At 43.6% G+C, this 15,207-nt stretch overlaps 1 protein-coding gene across 1 annotated transcript; it reads left to right on the top strand.

The window, feature by feature from the left end:
- The first annotated feature begins 973 nt into the window (after positions 1–973).
- Positions 974–14,688, top strand: MCM6 (minichromosome maintenance complex component 6). The gene is made up of 17 exons (XM_027656214.1): positions 974–1,134; positions 1,918–2,064; positions 2,601–2,711; positions 3,217–3,466; positions 4,135–4,300; positions 4,387–4,532; positions 5,360–5,510; positions 5,862–6,003; positions 6,370–6,511; positions 6,647–6,754; positions 7,317–7,472; positions 8,523–8,651; positions 9,512–9,673; positions 10,700–10,835; positions 11,103–11,270; positions 11,811–11,950; positions 12,586–14,688. Exons 1-17 carry the CDS (start codon positions 1,022–1,024, stop codon positions 12,697–12,699), a joined length of 2,481 nt encoding a protein of 826 aa, XP_027512015.1. The 5' UTR covers positions 974–1,021; the 3' UTR covers positions 12,700–14,688.
- Positions 14,689–15,207: the final 519 nt, after the last annotated feature.

Here is a 15,207-nt window from a genome sequence, read left to right on the forward strand (position 1 = left end):
GTCCAGACTGCAGCCTGACCCTCACCTGGCTTAATCTACACCCTTTTCACCTGTGGTCAGTCCTTCAGCAGCTGGAGCTGCAGTCTGGTCGGTGAGCAGCTGCCCCAGTGCTTCCTGCACACACTGGGAGGATTCCCTGGATCCGGGCTTCCTCAGCAGTGGAGAAAACTACCAGAGGAGTTTTAACTCCAGTTACTGTAGCTGATTTCTTTTCTGGGAAACCAGTGCCCTGTGGAAGCTTCACAGCTGAAGACCGTGCTGAGGCCACCCAGAGCTGACACCTCCATACCTGTGGTTCTGGAGTCCCCAATGTAGGAAGGATGTGGAACTCCTGAAGCAAGTCCAGAGGAGGGCCATGAAGTCGGTAAGAGTACTGGAGCACCTCCCCTACAGAGACGGGCTGAGAGAGTTGGTGCTCTGCAGCCTGGGGAAGGGAAGATTGGGTGGAGACCTCACAGCACGTTCCAGTATTTGAAGGGGGCCTGGTGAGGACAAGGAGTAATGGATATGAACTGAAAGAGGGGAAAATTTAGGTTAGATATTAAGAAGAAATTCTTTACTATGAGGGTGGTGAGGCACTGGCATAGGTTACCGAGGGAGGTTGTGGTAGCAAAGCCAGGCTGGGTAAGGTTTGAGTAACCTGGTCTAGTGGGAGGTGTCCCTGCCCAGGGCAGGGAGGGTTGTGTCTAGATGGGCTTTAAGGTCCATTCCAACCCCCTAACGCTCTATGGCTGTGTGTTTCTATGGGACGCGTTCCTCTGGCGCAGCCCTAAGCCCTGGGCAGCCCCCGTTCTGTGTGCCAGCCCAGCAGCGGGCGGGGATCCAGTCGCTGTGCCGGGAGCTCCCGGGTCGCCTCATCACGGTCCCGCCCTCGGCCTTTGGCGCGAAAACGGCCGCGGGGGGCGGGGCCCTGAGGGACGGTGGCCGCCGATTGGGCAGCGCGGCGGGCGCGCGGCTCACGTGGTGCGCGGCGCGGCGGGAACCGGGTCGGGGCCGGGCCGGGACAGTGTCGGCGGCAGGGATGGACCTGGCAGTGGCGGCGGCCGGCGCCGGGGGAGCGGCGCAGCAGCACCAGCAGCTCCGCGATGAGGTGGCCGAGAAGTGCCAGAAGTTGTTCCTGGACTTCCTAGAGGAGTGAGTGCCGGGGGCCGGGCCTGGCGGCGGGCGGGCAGGGCGAGCGGCGGGCCGCAGGCGCCTCACGGAGGGGCCGCCATTTAGTGAGATCCTACCGGGGCCTGGCGCCCCCGCCCCTCGGCCTTCAATTGGAAAAGCTCTCCTGTGGTCTGAGGAACGGCTCTGCCGGGAGGAGTCTGTTTTGCTGGAGTACAGGAAGGGAGCCGCGAGAGCTCTCTGAGAAGAATTTTGCACCAGGTCTAGTGGAAGGTGTCCCCGCCTATGGGAGGGGGTTGGAACGAGATGGTCTTTGAGGTCCCTTCCAACCCAAACCATTCTCTGATTCTATGATTTCTTTGGTGCATTTGGTCGCTTTTAACAAAGTTTTGTGGCAGCCGTGTTGAAAACCCTTTCCACGGCTTGGGTATTACACATCTTGCTCCCTGCGTTTTGACTCCCGAGGGCCCCGTCCATGTCAAATAAGGAAACCATTATAATCACCCTGAGAAAACAAAACCTTGTTTACTGGTGTAGAGTCATTGTTAAATATAAAATAAAACTCAATGTGGCACTCGGGACAACACTCGTGCTGCTTGAAATTCAAACCTGGTTCGTCTGTGCTGGGGTGTTGGTAGAACAGATGCTGAAGGGGGTGGAAGAAGAAATGTTGTTGGAAAGGGCTTTGCAAGGGACTGTGGGATGCCTTAATGTGAGCCATCCTTTCCTTTGCCTTTCTCCTGAATTCAAAGTATTCAGTTGCTGCCTGGTGCACGACTGTGAGACGTTTTCCTGAATCCCTTCTAGGTTCCAGAACAGTGATGGGGAGGTGAAGTACCTGCGTGATGCTGAAGAGCTGATCCGGCCAGAGCGGAACACACTGATCGTCAGCTTTGCGGATTTGGAGCAGTTCAACCAGCAGCTGTCCACCACTATCCAGGAGGAATTTTACAGGTGAAGTGTAGAGGTCCTTTTTCAGGTAAAGCTGAGCCCTGCTGCAGTCTCGGGCTCATGATGCCTTGCTTGTTATGTAAAAAATGAGGAGTTTGTCTTCTTTCTGCATCCTGAAAACACTTTTTTTTAACTGGCTGAAAACATTTCTCAGTGGATTCCTCTCTGGAAACTATGAGCAAACCAGGAAATGACATTTATTCTGGTGAAGAAGTAGATGGGAATACAGAATAAACTCTAAAATTTCATGCTCTGAAAATATTTTATTGAGCCAGTCACCTATTTTGAAGATCCGCTTCTTAATGTAAGGATAAAAGTGTCATAAAATGAGATTTTAAAAAGTCTATTATGAAGCCATAATGCAAATGATATTATTATGCAGTAATCCCACATTTAGCATATTTGGATTCACTTTTTTTGTGTTGCATGACATTAAAAACCACAACTTGGTAATCTGATACAAGCCTTTGCTGTAGTCTAAAGCAGAGAAGGCATTTTAATAACTTTTGTAAAATTTGAACTACTTTTCCATATTTCAGGGTTTATCCTTACCTTTGTCGAGCAACGAAGACTTTTGCCAGAGACCATGGAAATGTTCCTTCAAACAAGGACTTTTATGTTGCATTCCAAGACCTGCCTACCCGACACAAGTAAGATGATTAATAATTCCAGAAACTTGTGCATTTTTACTACTGAGGGAAAACGTGTCAAAGCACACTGAAAATGTTTTGGCTATATAGCATGAAATGAGCAGTTGACCAGAGCAGTTGTGAAGAAATTTCCTGACCTTGTGCAGGATATATTTTGAAAGAGTTTTTCATTTGTGAATAACAATCAGATATTTTTATTCATTATATTCCACAAATATGGACCTTCTCTAATTTAAATAACGTAACTTCTCTAATTTAAAAAAATTATTCAGTATGTGTTGCTTTTGAAGTACCAATAGTTTTGCATTGGTTTGACCTTTAGCATTAATCTAAAAGTTTATGTAAAATCATAAAATGAGAATATATTTTAGTAACTTTGTTTCCTTTGTCTGTTACAGCACTTCTTTAGTCACAGGCTGAATGAAACTATGTTGTATCTTAGTATCTTGGGGCCTAGAATTGTCAACTCAGTAGTTTAATCCCTGTGAGTTTCTGTTCTGCCCAGAATTCGGGAGATGACCTCAGCAAAGATCGGCTCCCTGATGCGCATCAGTGGGCAGGTGGTTCGCACCCACCCGGTGCACCCGGAGCTGGTGAGTGGGACCTTCCTGTGCCTCGACTGCCAGACAGTCATCAAAGATGTGGAGCAGCAGTTCAAATACACACAGCCCAGCATCTGCAGGAACCCAGTCTGTGCCAACAGAAGAAGATTCCTGCTGGACACGAACAAATCAAGATTTGTTGATTTCCAAAAGGTAAGAGGGTGAGGTTGGGGGTGATGGCTAACGATGGTGTACTGGTGGTATTTGGAAGGTGTTGTTTGTTCTGCTACAGTTAGCTTTGGTTCTGTGAGGAAAAGACCTCAAGAAAAGGCACTGGATTTTCTGGGGAAAGTTTTTCTGTCTATGGAAGACTTATGTTTAAGCATGGGAAATTATTTATAGTATCAAACCAGTTTTGTTGTGTGACATTTATTGTCTGAGTGAATCACTGAAACCCCACATACTCAAGCTGTCATTAGTCTCATATTGCTGGTACATCAGTGTAGTCATTCTATACCACTATGAAAAAAGGTGCCTTCTAGTATCTGCAATGTTTTTTCTTCCACATTGTTTTACTCTCCCAAATCCTCCGCAGTTCACGGCCTGCAGCAATATTTTATGCCAGCTGTATTACCTGAAGTTTTCAAACTGGCTTTCAGAACTGTCACTGTGACCCCTGTACATCCTCTTAAGTGTCTCCAAGACTCCTTAGACGCTGATTAGTGAGGAGATTTTTGGTTGTTTGTCTTATTGCAAGAGGAACTTCGCGGTTGGCATGGATGGCAGCAGTTGGATGCTACTGACTATTTATTAGCCCAGCTTTTGAAGCAGTTTGAGCTCTGGTGACATTTGCTGAGTGTTTATCCCCCTTCCGTGCCCAGGTCCGCATCCAGGAGACGCAGGGGGAGCTGCCGCGGGGCAGCATTCCCCGGAGCGTGGAGGTGATCCTGCGCGCGGAGGCCGTGGAGTCCGCTCAGGCGGGTGACAAGTGTGACTTCACCGGGTCACTCATCGTCGTGCCTGATGTGTCCCAGCTCTCCACACCAGGTTTGTTGCTACTGCTCACCACCTCAGCGAGGTGTCCTTCACGCTTGTCCCGGTCCCTGCTGCCCTGACTCCCGCTCTCCCGGCAGGGCTGCGCGCGGAAACCGGCTCCCGGCTGACGGGGACGGAGGGATATGAAACCGAAGGCATCCGAGGGCTGCGCGCCCTGGGAGTCCGGGAGCTCTCCTATAAGCTGGTCTTTCTGGCGTGTTATGTTGCACCAACAAATCCACGGGTGAGTCTGGAAAGAGAAGAGATTTAAAGGTGTTCCTGATTTCTGCTCTCTGTGGTTTTCCCTCAAGTTAGGGAGCGAGAATGGGTGAAGTTATACATATGTATGTGTGCCACCTTGCTGTGTGCATTTGACTGTCTGTAAGTTCTGACTGAATTTGTTTAGCAAGGTTCTCATCTTCAGATGTAATTATTTGCCAGTGTTATCTGTTTATTCTAAAGAGTTGACTGGTCCATGTATTTCCATTCAGTTTTCAGCCGTTTCTGCAGCATTTCCTTTTCTTCCAGGAAATCCTATTTCTTCTTCTTCCCTCTGGTTTATCACATTTGCATCTTGGGATGTTACTGCAACGTAATAAATAATACTGACTATGTCTGGGTTTTGGCGTGTTGTGTTATTGTAATCTATCCCTCTGCTAGGAGCTTCACTGTCACACAGAATGAAAATACCATCTGTTGTTTCCTGGGAGTAGAAGTTTCTGACCCCAGTTCAGAGTAACAAAAGACCTTGTTAAGTTCCAGTTAATGAAGAATGCTTACAAAGGCAAATTTACCCAAAGGAAGCCACACTGGTTTACTCTTTTTTTAATCTCTATATAAGCATCTCACCTGGGGTTTTTCTTACTAACTGAAGTTACACCATTGATTTTGCCTGTTAGGAAATTGTCTATTGGATTTTAAAGGTGATGAGCTTCCTTAGCCTAGGGGCAGCTTTTCTGAACATGTTCCTCCCATCCTGCTTACAGTGAGTTTTTGTAACCTGTCTGCAGTGCTCGCATTCATTAGTGGCCATGTTATTACTTCTGTTACTGTTTTATTTCCTTTGTTTAGTTCGGTGGAAAAGAGCTCAGAGATGAAGAACAGACTGCAGAGAGCATTAAAAACCAGATGTCTGTGAAAGAGTGGGAGAAGGTTTTTGAGATGAGCCAAGATAAGAACCTTTACCATAATCTGTGCACCAGCCTCTTCCCCACTATCCATGGTAAGAGCCCAGCTGAAGATTTCCCTTGTGTAAATATTAATTCCTGTTACTCTCTGTGTGGTGCCATTTTGGGGAAAGTTGAAAACCCTGTTCTAACTGGCACAAACTCTGCCCTCCAGCACTGGCTGTGCTGGAAAAAGAGAATCTATTTCCTGAGTACTTGCTGTGTTTAATCATTAAGGCCTGCAAGACTAGTGAAATGGGTTGGGTTTGCTATTGGGTGTTCTACTACTGAACCTTACAGCTGACAGTTGGATCTATTTTAAATAATTTTTTAATTATTATTATTTTTAAATAGGAAGAATGTGGCGTTTTCCTTGAAATTTTAATTGAGTGTCTTTTCTGTGGCAGGTAACGATGAAGTGAAACGTGGGGTCCTGCTGATGCTTTTTGGAGGAGTTCCTAAAACCACATCAGAAGGCACTTCCCTGCGTGGGGACATCAACGTTTGTGTCGTTGGTGATCCAAGTACAGCCAAGAGTCAATTTCTAAAGTAAGCATCTCATAAAAACTCAGTATTTAAATATTGTCCAGTGTGACTGGTGCTACAAATGTGTGACAAATATGTCCCATGCTTTTTTCTGTGTTAGTCAGGAAAGGGAAGTAAAATATTTAAAAATATTTTCCAGGGATTGTTTAAATGTGGTTGAAGCATTTGAACAGGGCTGGAGCAAACTCACCAAGCCCCTGTGGTACTAAAGAATGGATTGAGACATTTTTGTTCTTTACTTACAAAAGTACAAATGTCCAAACATTTTCAAAAAGACATTGAATATTAAAAATACGAATTTATTGCGTGTTTTAAAATGTCAGAGATAAGTGAAACACTGGGGGGGGTGTTATTCCTTTCTTTCCACAGGCATGTGGATGAGTTCAGTCCCCGTGCCGTTTACACCAGCGGCAAAGCCTCCAGCGCCGCGGGTCTGACGGCAGCTGTTGTGAAGGATGAGGAGTCCCATGAGTTTGTCATCGAAGCTGGAGCCCTGATGCTGGCAGACAACGTGAGTTCCTGCATCCCTGGAATGCTTTTCATTAATGACAAAGAGCCCCCAGTTGTGTTAATGGAGCTTTGTGGTTTTTTTTTCCAAGAGTGATTGAATTTGGGTCACTTGCTATTTTTCATTCCTCCGCCGCAGGGGGTTTGCTGCATTGATGAGTTCGACAAGATGGAAGTGCGGGATCAGGTGGCCATCCATGAGGCAATGGAGCAGCAGACAATATCCATCACCAAAGCAGGAGTGAAGGTAGCTTGCACTAGTCCTCTGTGTAGTCTGTAGGATCTCCAGACTGTTTGTTGCGTGTGCTGAACTATCACCTGTCAGATTTTGATACCAGCTCTGCAGCTGCCTCGCTGTGGCAGCACAGAGATCACTTGCTGCAGAGTTCTTGTGCCACGTGCCCAAAAAAGATCAGAAATGTTACTGAAAGGAAAAAAGGTAGTAGCGGACAGGAAACAGAAAATGGGAATGTTCTTGAAGTAGCCCCAAAAATGTTGTAGATTTGTGTGTGTTTGCACTGCTAAAAACGGGTTGTTGTGAAAAGAAGCTTTAAGGGCTTGTTCCAGTATTGTTGGCAAGAGTGTGACAGTGTTACAATATTGATTCTTCAAACTGTGTCTTGGGGCAGAGACCTGGTGAGAAAGGACTGGTTAAGAGTTTGGCTGCTTTTGAGGAGTGATTGTTATAATACCTCCATTGAAACTCCATCTAAAAGGTGTTATGCTGACCCATTTGGATTGCAGTGAGTTGTTTTAGGAAGTGATCACAGATACCATTCTCTTTTAAATTTGTTTTTCCCCATTTCCAGGCCACCCTGAATGCCAGGACTTCCATCTTGGCTGCAGCAAACCCGGTTGGTGGGCGCTACGACAGATCCAAGTCCCTGAAACAGAATATAAACCTCTCAGCTCCCATCATGTCTCGCTTTGATCTCTTCTTCATCCTCGTGGATGAATGTAATGAGGTAATTTTAAGGAATTGTAGATTAAGTTGTGTCAGAAAAGATCTCCTGGAAGTCTCTGGTCTGACCTCACACTGCAGCAGATTATTGGGAACGGGTTGCTAAGACCTTGACCCTGGTGAGTTTTGAGTATTTCCAGGGATGGAGATTCTGCAGCCTCTCTAGGCCCCTACTGCAGTATTTGACAGCTCTGTGTTCAAAAAATAATAACTTTTATATCTAATCAGAATTTCTCATGGTTCAGTCTGTGTTGGTTGCCTCTTTTCTATGAGTTATTTGGCTCCATCACCTCTATACTGACTGGCCAATGAGGCTTTCTTTTCAAGCTGAACAGACCCGCTCTTTTGGCCTCTCCCACATGATATACTTCTGCCCTCTGACCATCTTGGTGGTCCTCTGCAATTTTAGGTGAAGCAGATCTCATAAGAACATCTTGCTTCTGCTTCTCTGCTCTTGCAGCTGAAAGCTGGCAGTACCAATATGGGCATGCTCTGCTGAATACAAGGACACTGCCTTTTCACTGTGTAGAGGTTTGACCTGCAAACTTACCACCATTAGTCATTTTTACAAATGGCTGGTCACTGAGGCTGAGGCTGCTACCACCTGTCTTTGTGGCATTTGCCTTGGGAACGTGGGAGATCCAGAGATTAATGTTTGTTCAGTGCTGCTCTCGCCACTGCTCTGCTCGGAGTGATTGTCTAATTGGGAAGGGACTGGTGAGAGAGACAGAGCAGGCTGAAAAGGAAGAAAGCAGTTCCCACGCTGCAAAGTGCTACTTTCTGCCTGTTCTGTGCCTGACTTGTAACCCAGGAGAGTTCCAAGAGGCTATAAATCCTAAAACTGCCTTTTATCCCCGCTCTGCTGTGTTTCCTTGTATTAAAAAATGCCAGGGCTTTCTCCTGGACCTTCTGGCAGACAGTTTGGCTTCTGGAAAGACTAGCTCTGCCATGAGGATTGCAAGTGAGGGAGGGGAGTGGGAAGGAAGACTCTAAGTGTTGTTTTGCTGTTTGGCTGATGCTGTGAGAGTGATCTGACAGAGCCCCAATGTCCCAGGTTACGGATTATGCCATTGCCAGGCGCATCGTGGATCTGCATTCCAGAGTGGAAGAGTCTGTGGATCGTGTCTATTCCTTGGATGATATCAGAAGGTATCTGCTGTTTGCCAGGCAGTTCAAACCAAAGGTAATTCCACTTTTCCTGTGTAAGTTGTTCTGTCTGAGGAAGTCCCAAGGAACAGTCTCTCTGCTGTGTGCTCATTTCCAGCAAACACAAAGACACTTAGTGTGGTGTTCTCTCAAAGAAATGGCTATAAACTCACTTATTACCCGGAAACAGAGCATATTTTGGAGCCATGTACTCTTGAGCTCTGAAAATCATCCAGCTCAGCTGAGACTGTTGTAATCACTAGTCTTAACTGCTTTGGTGGCAGCTCCTAACCTTTGTCTAGAATGAGGAGTCATTTTATAGCTTTCTCGTACCTCAAGGGCATGGGTTATTCAGCATGACTGAAGCAGAGATTTTTGTATTTTATTGACTTATTGCTTGATCAGCTTGTTTGCCTTTATTTTAAAAGGGTATTGTTCCTTGGTATTTCTTTGCTCACTTTTTTGTAAAATACAGAACATGAGAAACTGCTCTAAGTACAGGTATTTTGGTAGTAGCAGCTTGGATGAGCTGAGTGTCAGATTTTTCAGAAGTCTGTAAACAGAACAATCTAGTGTGGACAGACATGAACTATGCCAGGAAACAAGTCAGCAGGACAGAAAAATAGAAAATATCAACAAACCTGGTGCAAAATGATTAATGCAGCCATGTACTTACTGTAATATCATTATAATTTTGGTGGGTATAATCATTATTACAGTATAATTTTAACATAATATGATTGTTGCATTTATGTACAGTAAGTGTATAACGTAGAGTATTTCAGAGAAAAGCAGCAGCAAGTACAGGAAAGTCTGGGAATTGCCAGTCTAGTGCAAGAAGAGTAAACTTTTAATAACCTGAACATGCAAACTGTCATACTTCTTGATGTCCCAAAGATATCCAAGGAGTCTGAGGACTTCATAGTGGAGCAGTACAAGCGGCTGCGGCAGCGCGACGGCGCCGGAGTGACCAAGTCGTCCTGGAGGATCACGGTGCGGCAACTGGAGAGCATGATCCGGCTGTCCGAGGCCATGGCCCGCATGCACTGCTGTGACGAGGTACCAGGGCTGGGGGGGGGCTTGCTATGAGTGTGTGGGAGCTCTGGCTTTGCAGTTTGAGATTGGACATAGTCCTGTGGGTGAGGAGGAGAGCTTGGGTCATGTTTTCACTTGTGGGCACACTCAGTCTGAATTTGTGTGCCAGAAACACTGGGTTTAAGGTGTGTCTTTTAAAACTGAGTTCAGCTGATACAAACTGAGAATGTGCATGTTTTTGCATTACAGTTGTGTCTGTCAAATTGTGACAAAGGGGAAGAACTATCATCTACTACTATCAGTCATGATAGTAGTACATAGTTTGTAATCTCTCAGCTCTCTTCCATCTGCAATCTAAAAAGACAAAGTTCATCAAAGTGTCTGAACCTCCCCAAGAGTCCCATATATGTGATCTGAGCTCCTCCTCACATCAACCAGTGCTGCAATGCATGATGTGTTCTGACTGTTAACTGTAGTGTGACTACTGCCCATCCTAGTCCCTGCTTTAAAACCCAGCAGGCCTTTTGAAATGTTGATTAGGGGTTATGTGACACATGCAGCAATGGAACCTTGCTCACTGGCTGTGTAAGAAGGACACCCATTGGGTTCTTTTAAATTAAATTCAGCTCATAAAGAAACAGATAGCTTTTAGCTTATGGCTCAGCTAGAGAGGATTTTTCCAGTTTTTGCTTTTCAGTTCTGGAGGAGAGTCTCATTAGGCCCATTTCTTTCATGTTTATTGGTCTACTGATCTTTCTTCTGACTGTTCTTGGCTTAAATAAATTTTTTATTGACTCCACATGATCACTAAATCCTGAAAGATTAATCAGGCAGCTTTTTACCTCCATAACCTTGAGTGACCTCAGTGTGCTTGTAGTAGGATATAACTTAACTTGCAGAGTCTTTACTGCTGAGAATTAATCAGGTGAGATGGGTAGAAAAGCCCTGTGTCAGAACCAGAGATGAGTTTCTGGAGCTGTTGAGAATCCAAAAGAGCCTGTTGAATACATGTTAACCTATTTAATACATATGTTTTCAAATCTTCCTCAGGTTCACCCAAAACATGTGAAGGAAGCCTTCAGGCTTTTAAATAAGTCCATCATTAGAGTTGAGACTCCTGATGTCAATTTAGACCAAGATGATGAGCAGCAAGTGGAGGATCAAGAGGACCAAGATGGGGGCAATGGTAAATTACTTACAGGGAATTTTTTCAAAGGGGAAAGTCCTTCCAGCCTTTACAGATTCTCTTTTCGAGCACATGCTTCTCTTCTGTTTCTCACCTATTCCTCATCTAATGAGGTCTAGAAATCTGGACTCCTGTTCTTAACTCTCTTGCTTCTTCAGCCTTCTTCACCACCTCCCCTGGTTGGTCAGTGCAACATTTTTCAGTGGCTCAGAGTATTAAATAGGTAAAAGATGTTTCAGCTTTAAACCTGGGCATGTGTCCAAACAGGTGAGGCAGAAGCTCCAGCTGGGGTCAATGGCCTAGTGAATGGGATCAATGGCCATCCTGAGGATGGGAACAAGGATGCTGTACCCAAAGCTTCTCTTAGACTGGGCTTCTCTGAGTACAAACGGATTTCCAATCTCCTGGTGCTGCACCTCAGGAAAGCAGAGGAAGGTAAGGATTTGTTTATTGAAATGACAGCTGGCCCTGAGCTCAGGAAGTGATTGTTACTGCATCTCCTGCTGTTCCACGAGGGATTTTCACTCCTGTTGAGCCAACAAATGTGTCAGATCTGGTGTGGACCTGTGCTCATGTGAGAGTACGACATCTGGTGATACAAATATGATTTCTTGGAGTTTTTACCTCTGTTATTTTAGTCATTTGTCAAAACCCATTAAGTTGAGAAGCATGTCAACAGAGCAGACTCCAGAAAAGAACTTGCAGCTGAAGGCTGATGTGATTTGGAAGCCACTTGGGTGCATAGAACTGAAAGCTGCAATTCTCAGTCTAATTATGGCCTAGTAAACCATGACACAACAGCTTCCCATGCAAAACATCATGCTTTAAGGATCAGAATAAAGTCTGATGTTACTTAAACATGTTAAAGCGTGTTTCTCTGTTAACATTTTAAATGTTAACATATAAATCCTTTTCTCCTATGGTTTAAATGGTATCCTACTGCTGCTGAGTTTATGCAAATTGTTTTCTTTGCAGAAGAGGACGATTCGTCATTAAAGAAAAGTGAACTTATTAATTGGTATCTAAAGGAAATTGAATCTGAAATTGATTCTGAAGAAGAATTAATAAATAAAAAGAAGATTATAGAGAGAGTCATTCACCGACTCACACATTATGTAAGTATAGAGATATGTGGGGAGTGAAAAGGGGTTTTAACTTACACAGGGCAATGTTTCATGTTCAGTAGAATATATTCCCAATTGGACAAACCTATTTTGTGTTTCCATGTCACAGTCTGATGCAGTATAAATGCCTTCTTTGCTTAACAGCTGTTGCAATAATTATAGAAAAAACACTGAAATAAATTGAAAAGTCCAAAGTGCCATATTATGTCCCTACAGAAGTGTGATATTTGTCTGTGTTTCTATAGTATTAGCTATGCATTAGGATAGACAAGTACAACTAACACTTTCTTCAATGGATAGCCTGAAGTCACAGGGGTACTGGGGTATTTTGGAGGAAAAAGGATGAAAATATAAACTACTTTTCACTTTTAAAGGTGCAAACCCACTAGACTGGAAAGCACTAGGCTAAAAAGTTCCCAGAAAGCATACAACATATGAGATTTCAACATAAAAGAAATTTCCACTGAATATAATTGTTAAGATCAAGAATCTGTTAGAGGGAGTTCACAATTAAAAGGGTTAAGTAGTTAATAAGAGGTGCTACCAGGATAAAAAAGAGGTGCCTTTCAAAAACTACAGACCATCCTCTCTGCCCTTGTTTTAATACAAATCTTTGTCTGTTGCAGGACCACATTCTGATAGAACTGTCCCAGTCTGGACTGAGGGGATCCAAAGAAGAGGAGACTTTTGATGAAGATCCATACCTGGTTGTCAACCCAAACTATCTGCTGGAAGACTGAGGGCTGGGAGCTGCATTGGAGAGCTGACTGGTTACAAGTTGGAAAATGCATTCTTTTCTTGCAGGGGTTGCTGTACAGCAAACTCCTTAAATTCCCATGGATGTGCCAGTGTGTGGTCGGTAATATGGGATTGCTCATTCACACTGAGCATACCTGGAAAGTTTTTAAATTTATATATTAGTTTCATTATCAATTCTCAATTTTAGTGCCATCATCTGGATGCAGAAGAGAATCACCCAGTGGCTTTTTTTATCATCAAGCTATATAGGTGCTTCTGTATTAAATGAGAGGAATTTTGCATTTAGTAGATTTTTTTATGGTATATGTTTTTATTGTTTTTCTTATTAACATAAATAAAAGCTCATCCACTGGGAGTGGATTGCTGTTACTCACATGTGGGATTGCTGTTATGCCTGTGCTTTGAGGCTGAAAAAGTAGTGATCTAAATGTTTGGTCTCTTAAGAAAGATTAAATTTCCTGGATGACAGATGCTGCTTTTTAAGAAGTTTTTTTTAACTTCCAGTAATGGATAGTGAGAAACTGATTGCTTCTCTTTCTTTTTAGATGGACTAAAGATGTACATGTTCCTGTTGCATATGTAAAGTAGAAAATTGAAAATAGCCAAGCCCAATGCAAGGTTTTAAGTCAGGAGGGCAGAAACACCCATCTTAAATGTCTTGACCTGTAAGTTGAAAACTGCCACCATTTGTGAGGGATTTTTAAAACTATATTTGTAAACCTGGCTTTAGATGTTTTTATAAGAAAACTTCACTTAAGTTTCTGCTGTTCTGGGTTTTTTACTGTAAACTATGGGATTATTAAATAATCTATTAAGAATTAAAAATACCTGAATATTTGTCTTGTCAACTTGATACCAACAGCTAAGAAAATTTGTAATACCATGAAAGATACCAAAGCTATATATTTTAATTAGAAATAGTGTGAAATAACTGTCTCTGTAGCAGGTTCAGAAATGGAGTTGGTCTGTAAGGCAGTCGTGTTTTTCCCGTTAGTCTCTCCCAGGTCTGGGGAGATATGCTTTGGTCTAACTAAGCATGTCATTAAAGACAACAGTTATATTTAAGGAATGGAGAGTATCATAAATATTTGTCACCACCAACAACACTGCCACATCACTGGGCCCTGGCTCCAACTGCAGGAATTTCTCTCCACTGATTTCTTTCATAAACCACGTTTAGACAAATGCTGCCTTTCATTCAGCATTGCCACCCACCTGCAGCAACAGTTTCATGTTATTCTGTGTTGTTCCTTTACTTTCAAAATAAGGACAGGAAGATGTCTGTACTTGTTATGTGTTTCCCTCTCCCCTCCTCTCAGCCTTTATTTGATAATAAATATTGTTCATGTAGGAGAAAGTATTTTTTTCTGCTTCTCTTTCCCCAGTTCTGTGACCTGGGATGGGTGTTCTCTCTCTGAGTTCCAAAGAATAAGCACCAGGTGGTGCTGTATAGTTGCTGTTCAAACTTGTTATTCAAACACTGAGGTGGAGGGAAGAAGGTTCATAGCTCTTCAGAACAGTAAGCATGAGGTTACAGCTCTTCAGGGCTTCCTGGGGAAAAAAATGATCTGGGAATCAAACAGAGTCAAAGCACAGAAATTACAATCCCTGTGTAAGACTGGCTATTTGAGTATCAGCAAATGTTGAGAGATATTTTATGTTATAACTTAAAGAAAAAATTGCTTGACACAGCAATAACTTACCCAGGTGAGAAAATGCTGATTGTTAAAGAAAAATAAGTCTGATGTGGATCTGATATTTCAATATAAATATGTAGAATTTTGTGTTTAATTGATTTAAACATGTTCTGTATTTAGGGAGTAAATGTTCTCAGCTCTTCAGTATTTGAATGTAGCAAGGCTGAGTTACCTTTTCCCTGCAGCAGTTCAGGTGATCTGGGTGTGCCCACCCTGCTGGGAGAGCCTGTGTTTTTGGGGGTTAAGCAATAAAATAATATTCAAACTCCTGGATATTGTTGGGCATGAGGAAGCACATTGTTATTGTTATATCTGCCTTAACTCTCACCAACAGCCACTTTTCCAACGGGCTGAGATACCATATCTCAGATTTCCTTTATGCACCCAAGAATTAAAGTACAAAAGTGCTTCCTGCTGTCCTGCACACCCTGAACCATGGTGGACCCAGCCCCAGCAATGCAGGTACCTCTGCTTTGGTTGTTTTCTGCAGCCAGAGCTGTGCTGGGATTCCTCCTAAGCAAAAAAAAAAGGCTAAAAGGAGAGGGAAAGCATTATCTACTTGCTTTATCTTCCTCTGAAATGGAGGCAGTATCAGCAAAATGTCAACTGATATTCAAGTCTAAGGGGGAACCTGAGCACCTCAGAAACTGTTTTCGCGTGACCTTTCTCCAACTAATTGCTTGACAGATTTTTTTGTGTTCGTCCATTGGTCTGATTATCTATTGATTAAAAATCCTGGTCTGGTATGATTCCAGTGTCAGCTAGTTTTGGGAACATTTATCAGTGTAACAG

This window comes from Corapipo altera, unplaced genomic scaffold, assembly GCF_003945725.1.
Source record: "Corapipo altera isolate COAL_440 unplaced genomic scaffold, ASM394572v1 68, whole genome shotgun sequence".
NCBI lineage: Eukaryota > Metazoa > Chordata > Aves > Passeriformes > Pipridae > Corapipo > Corapipo altera.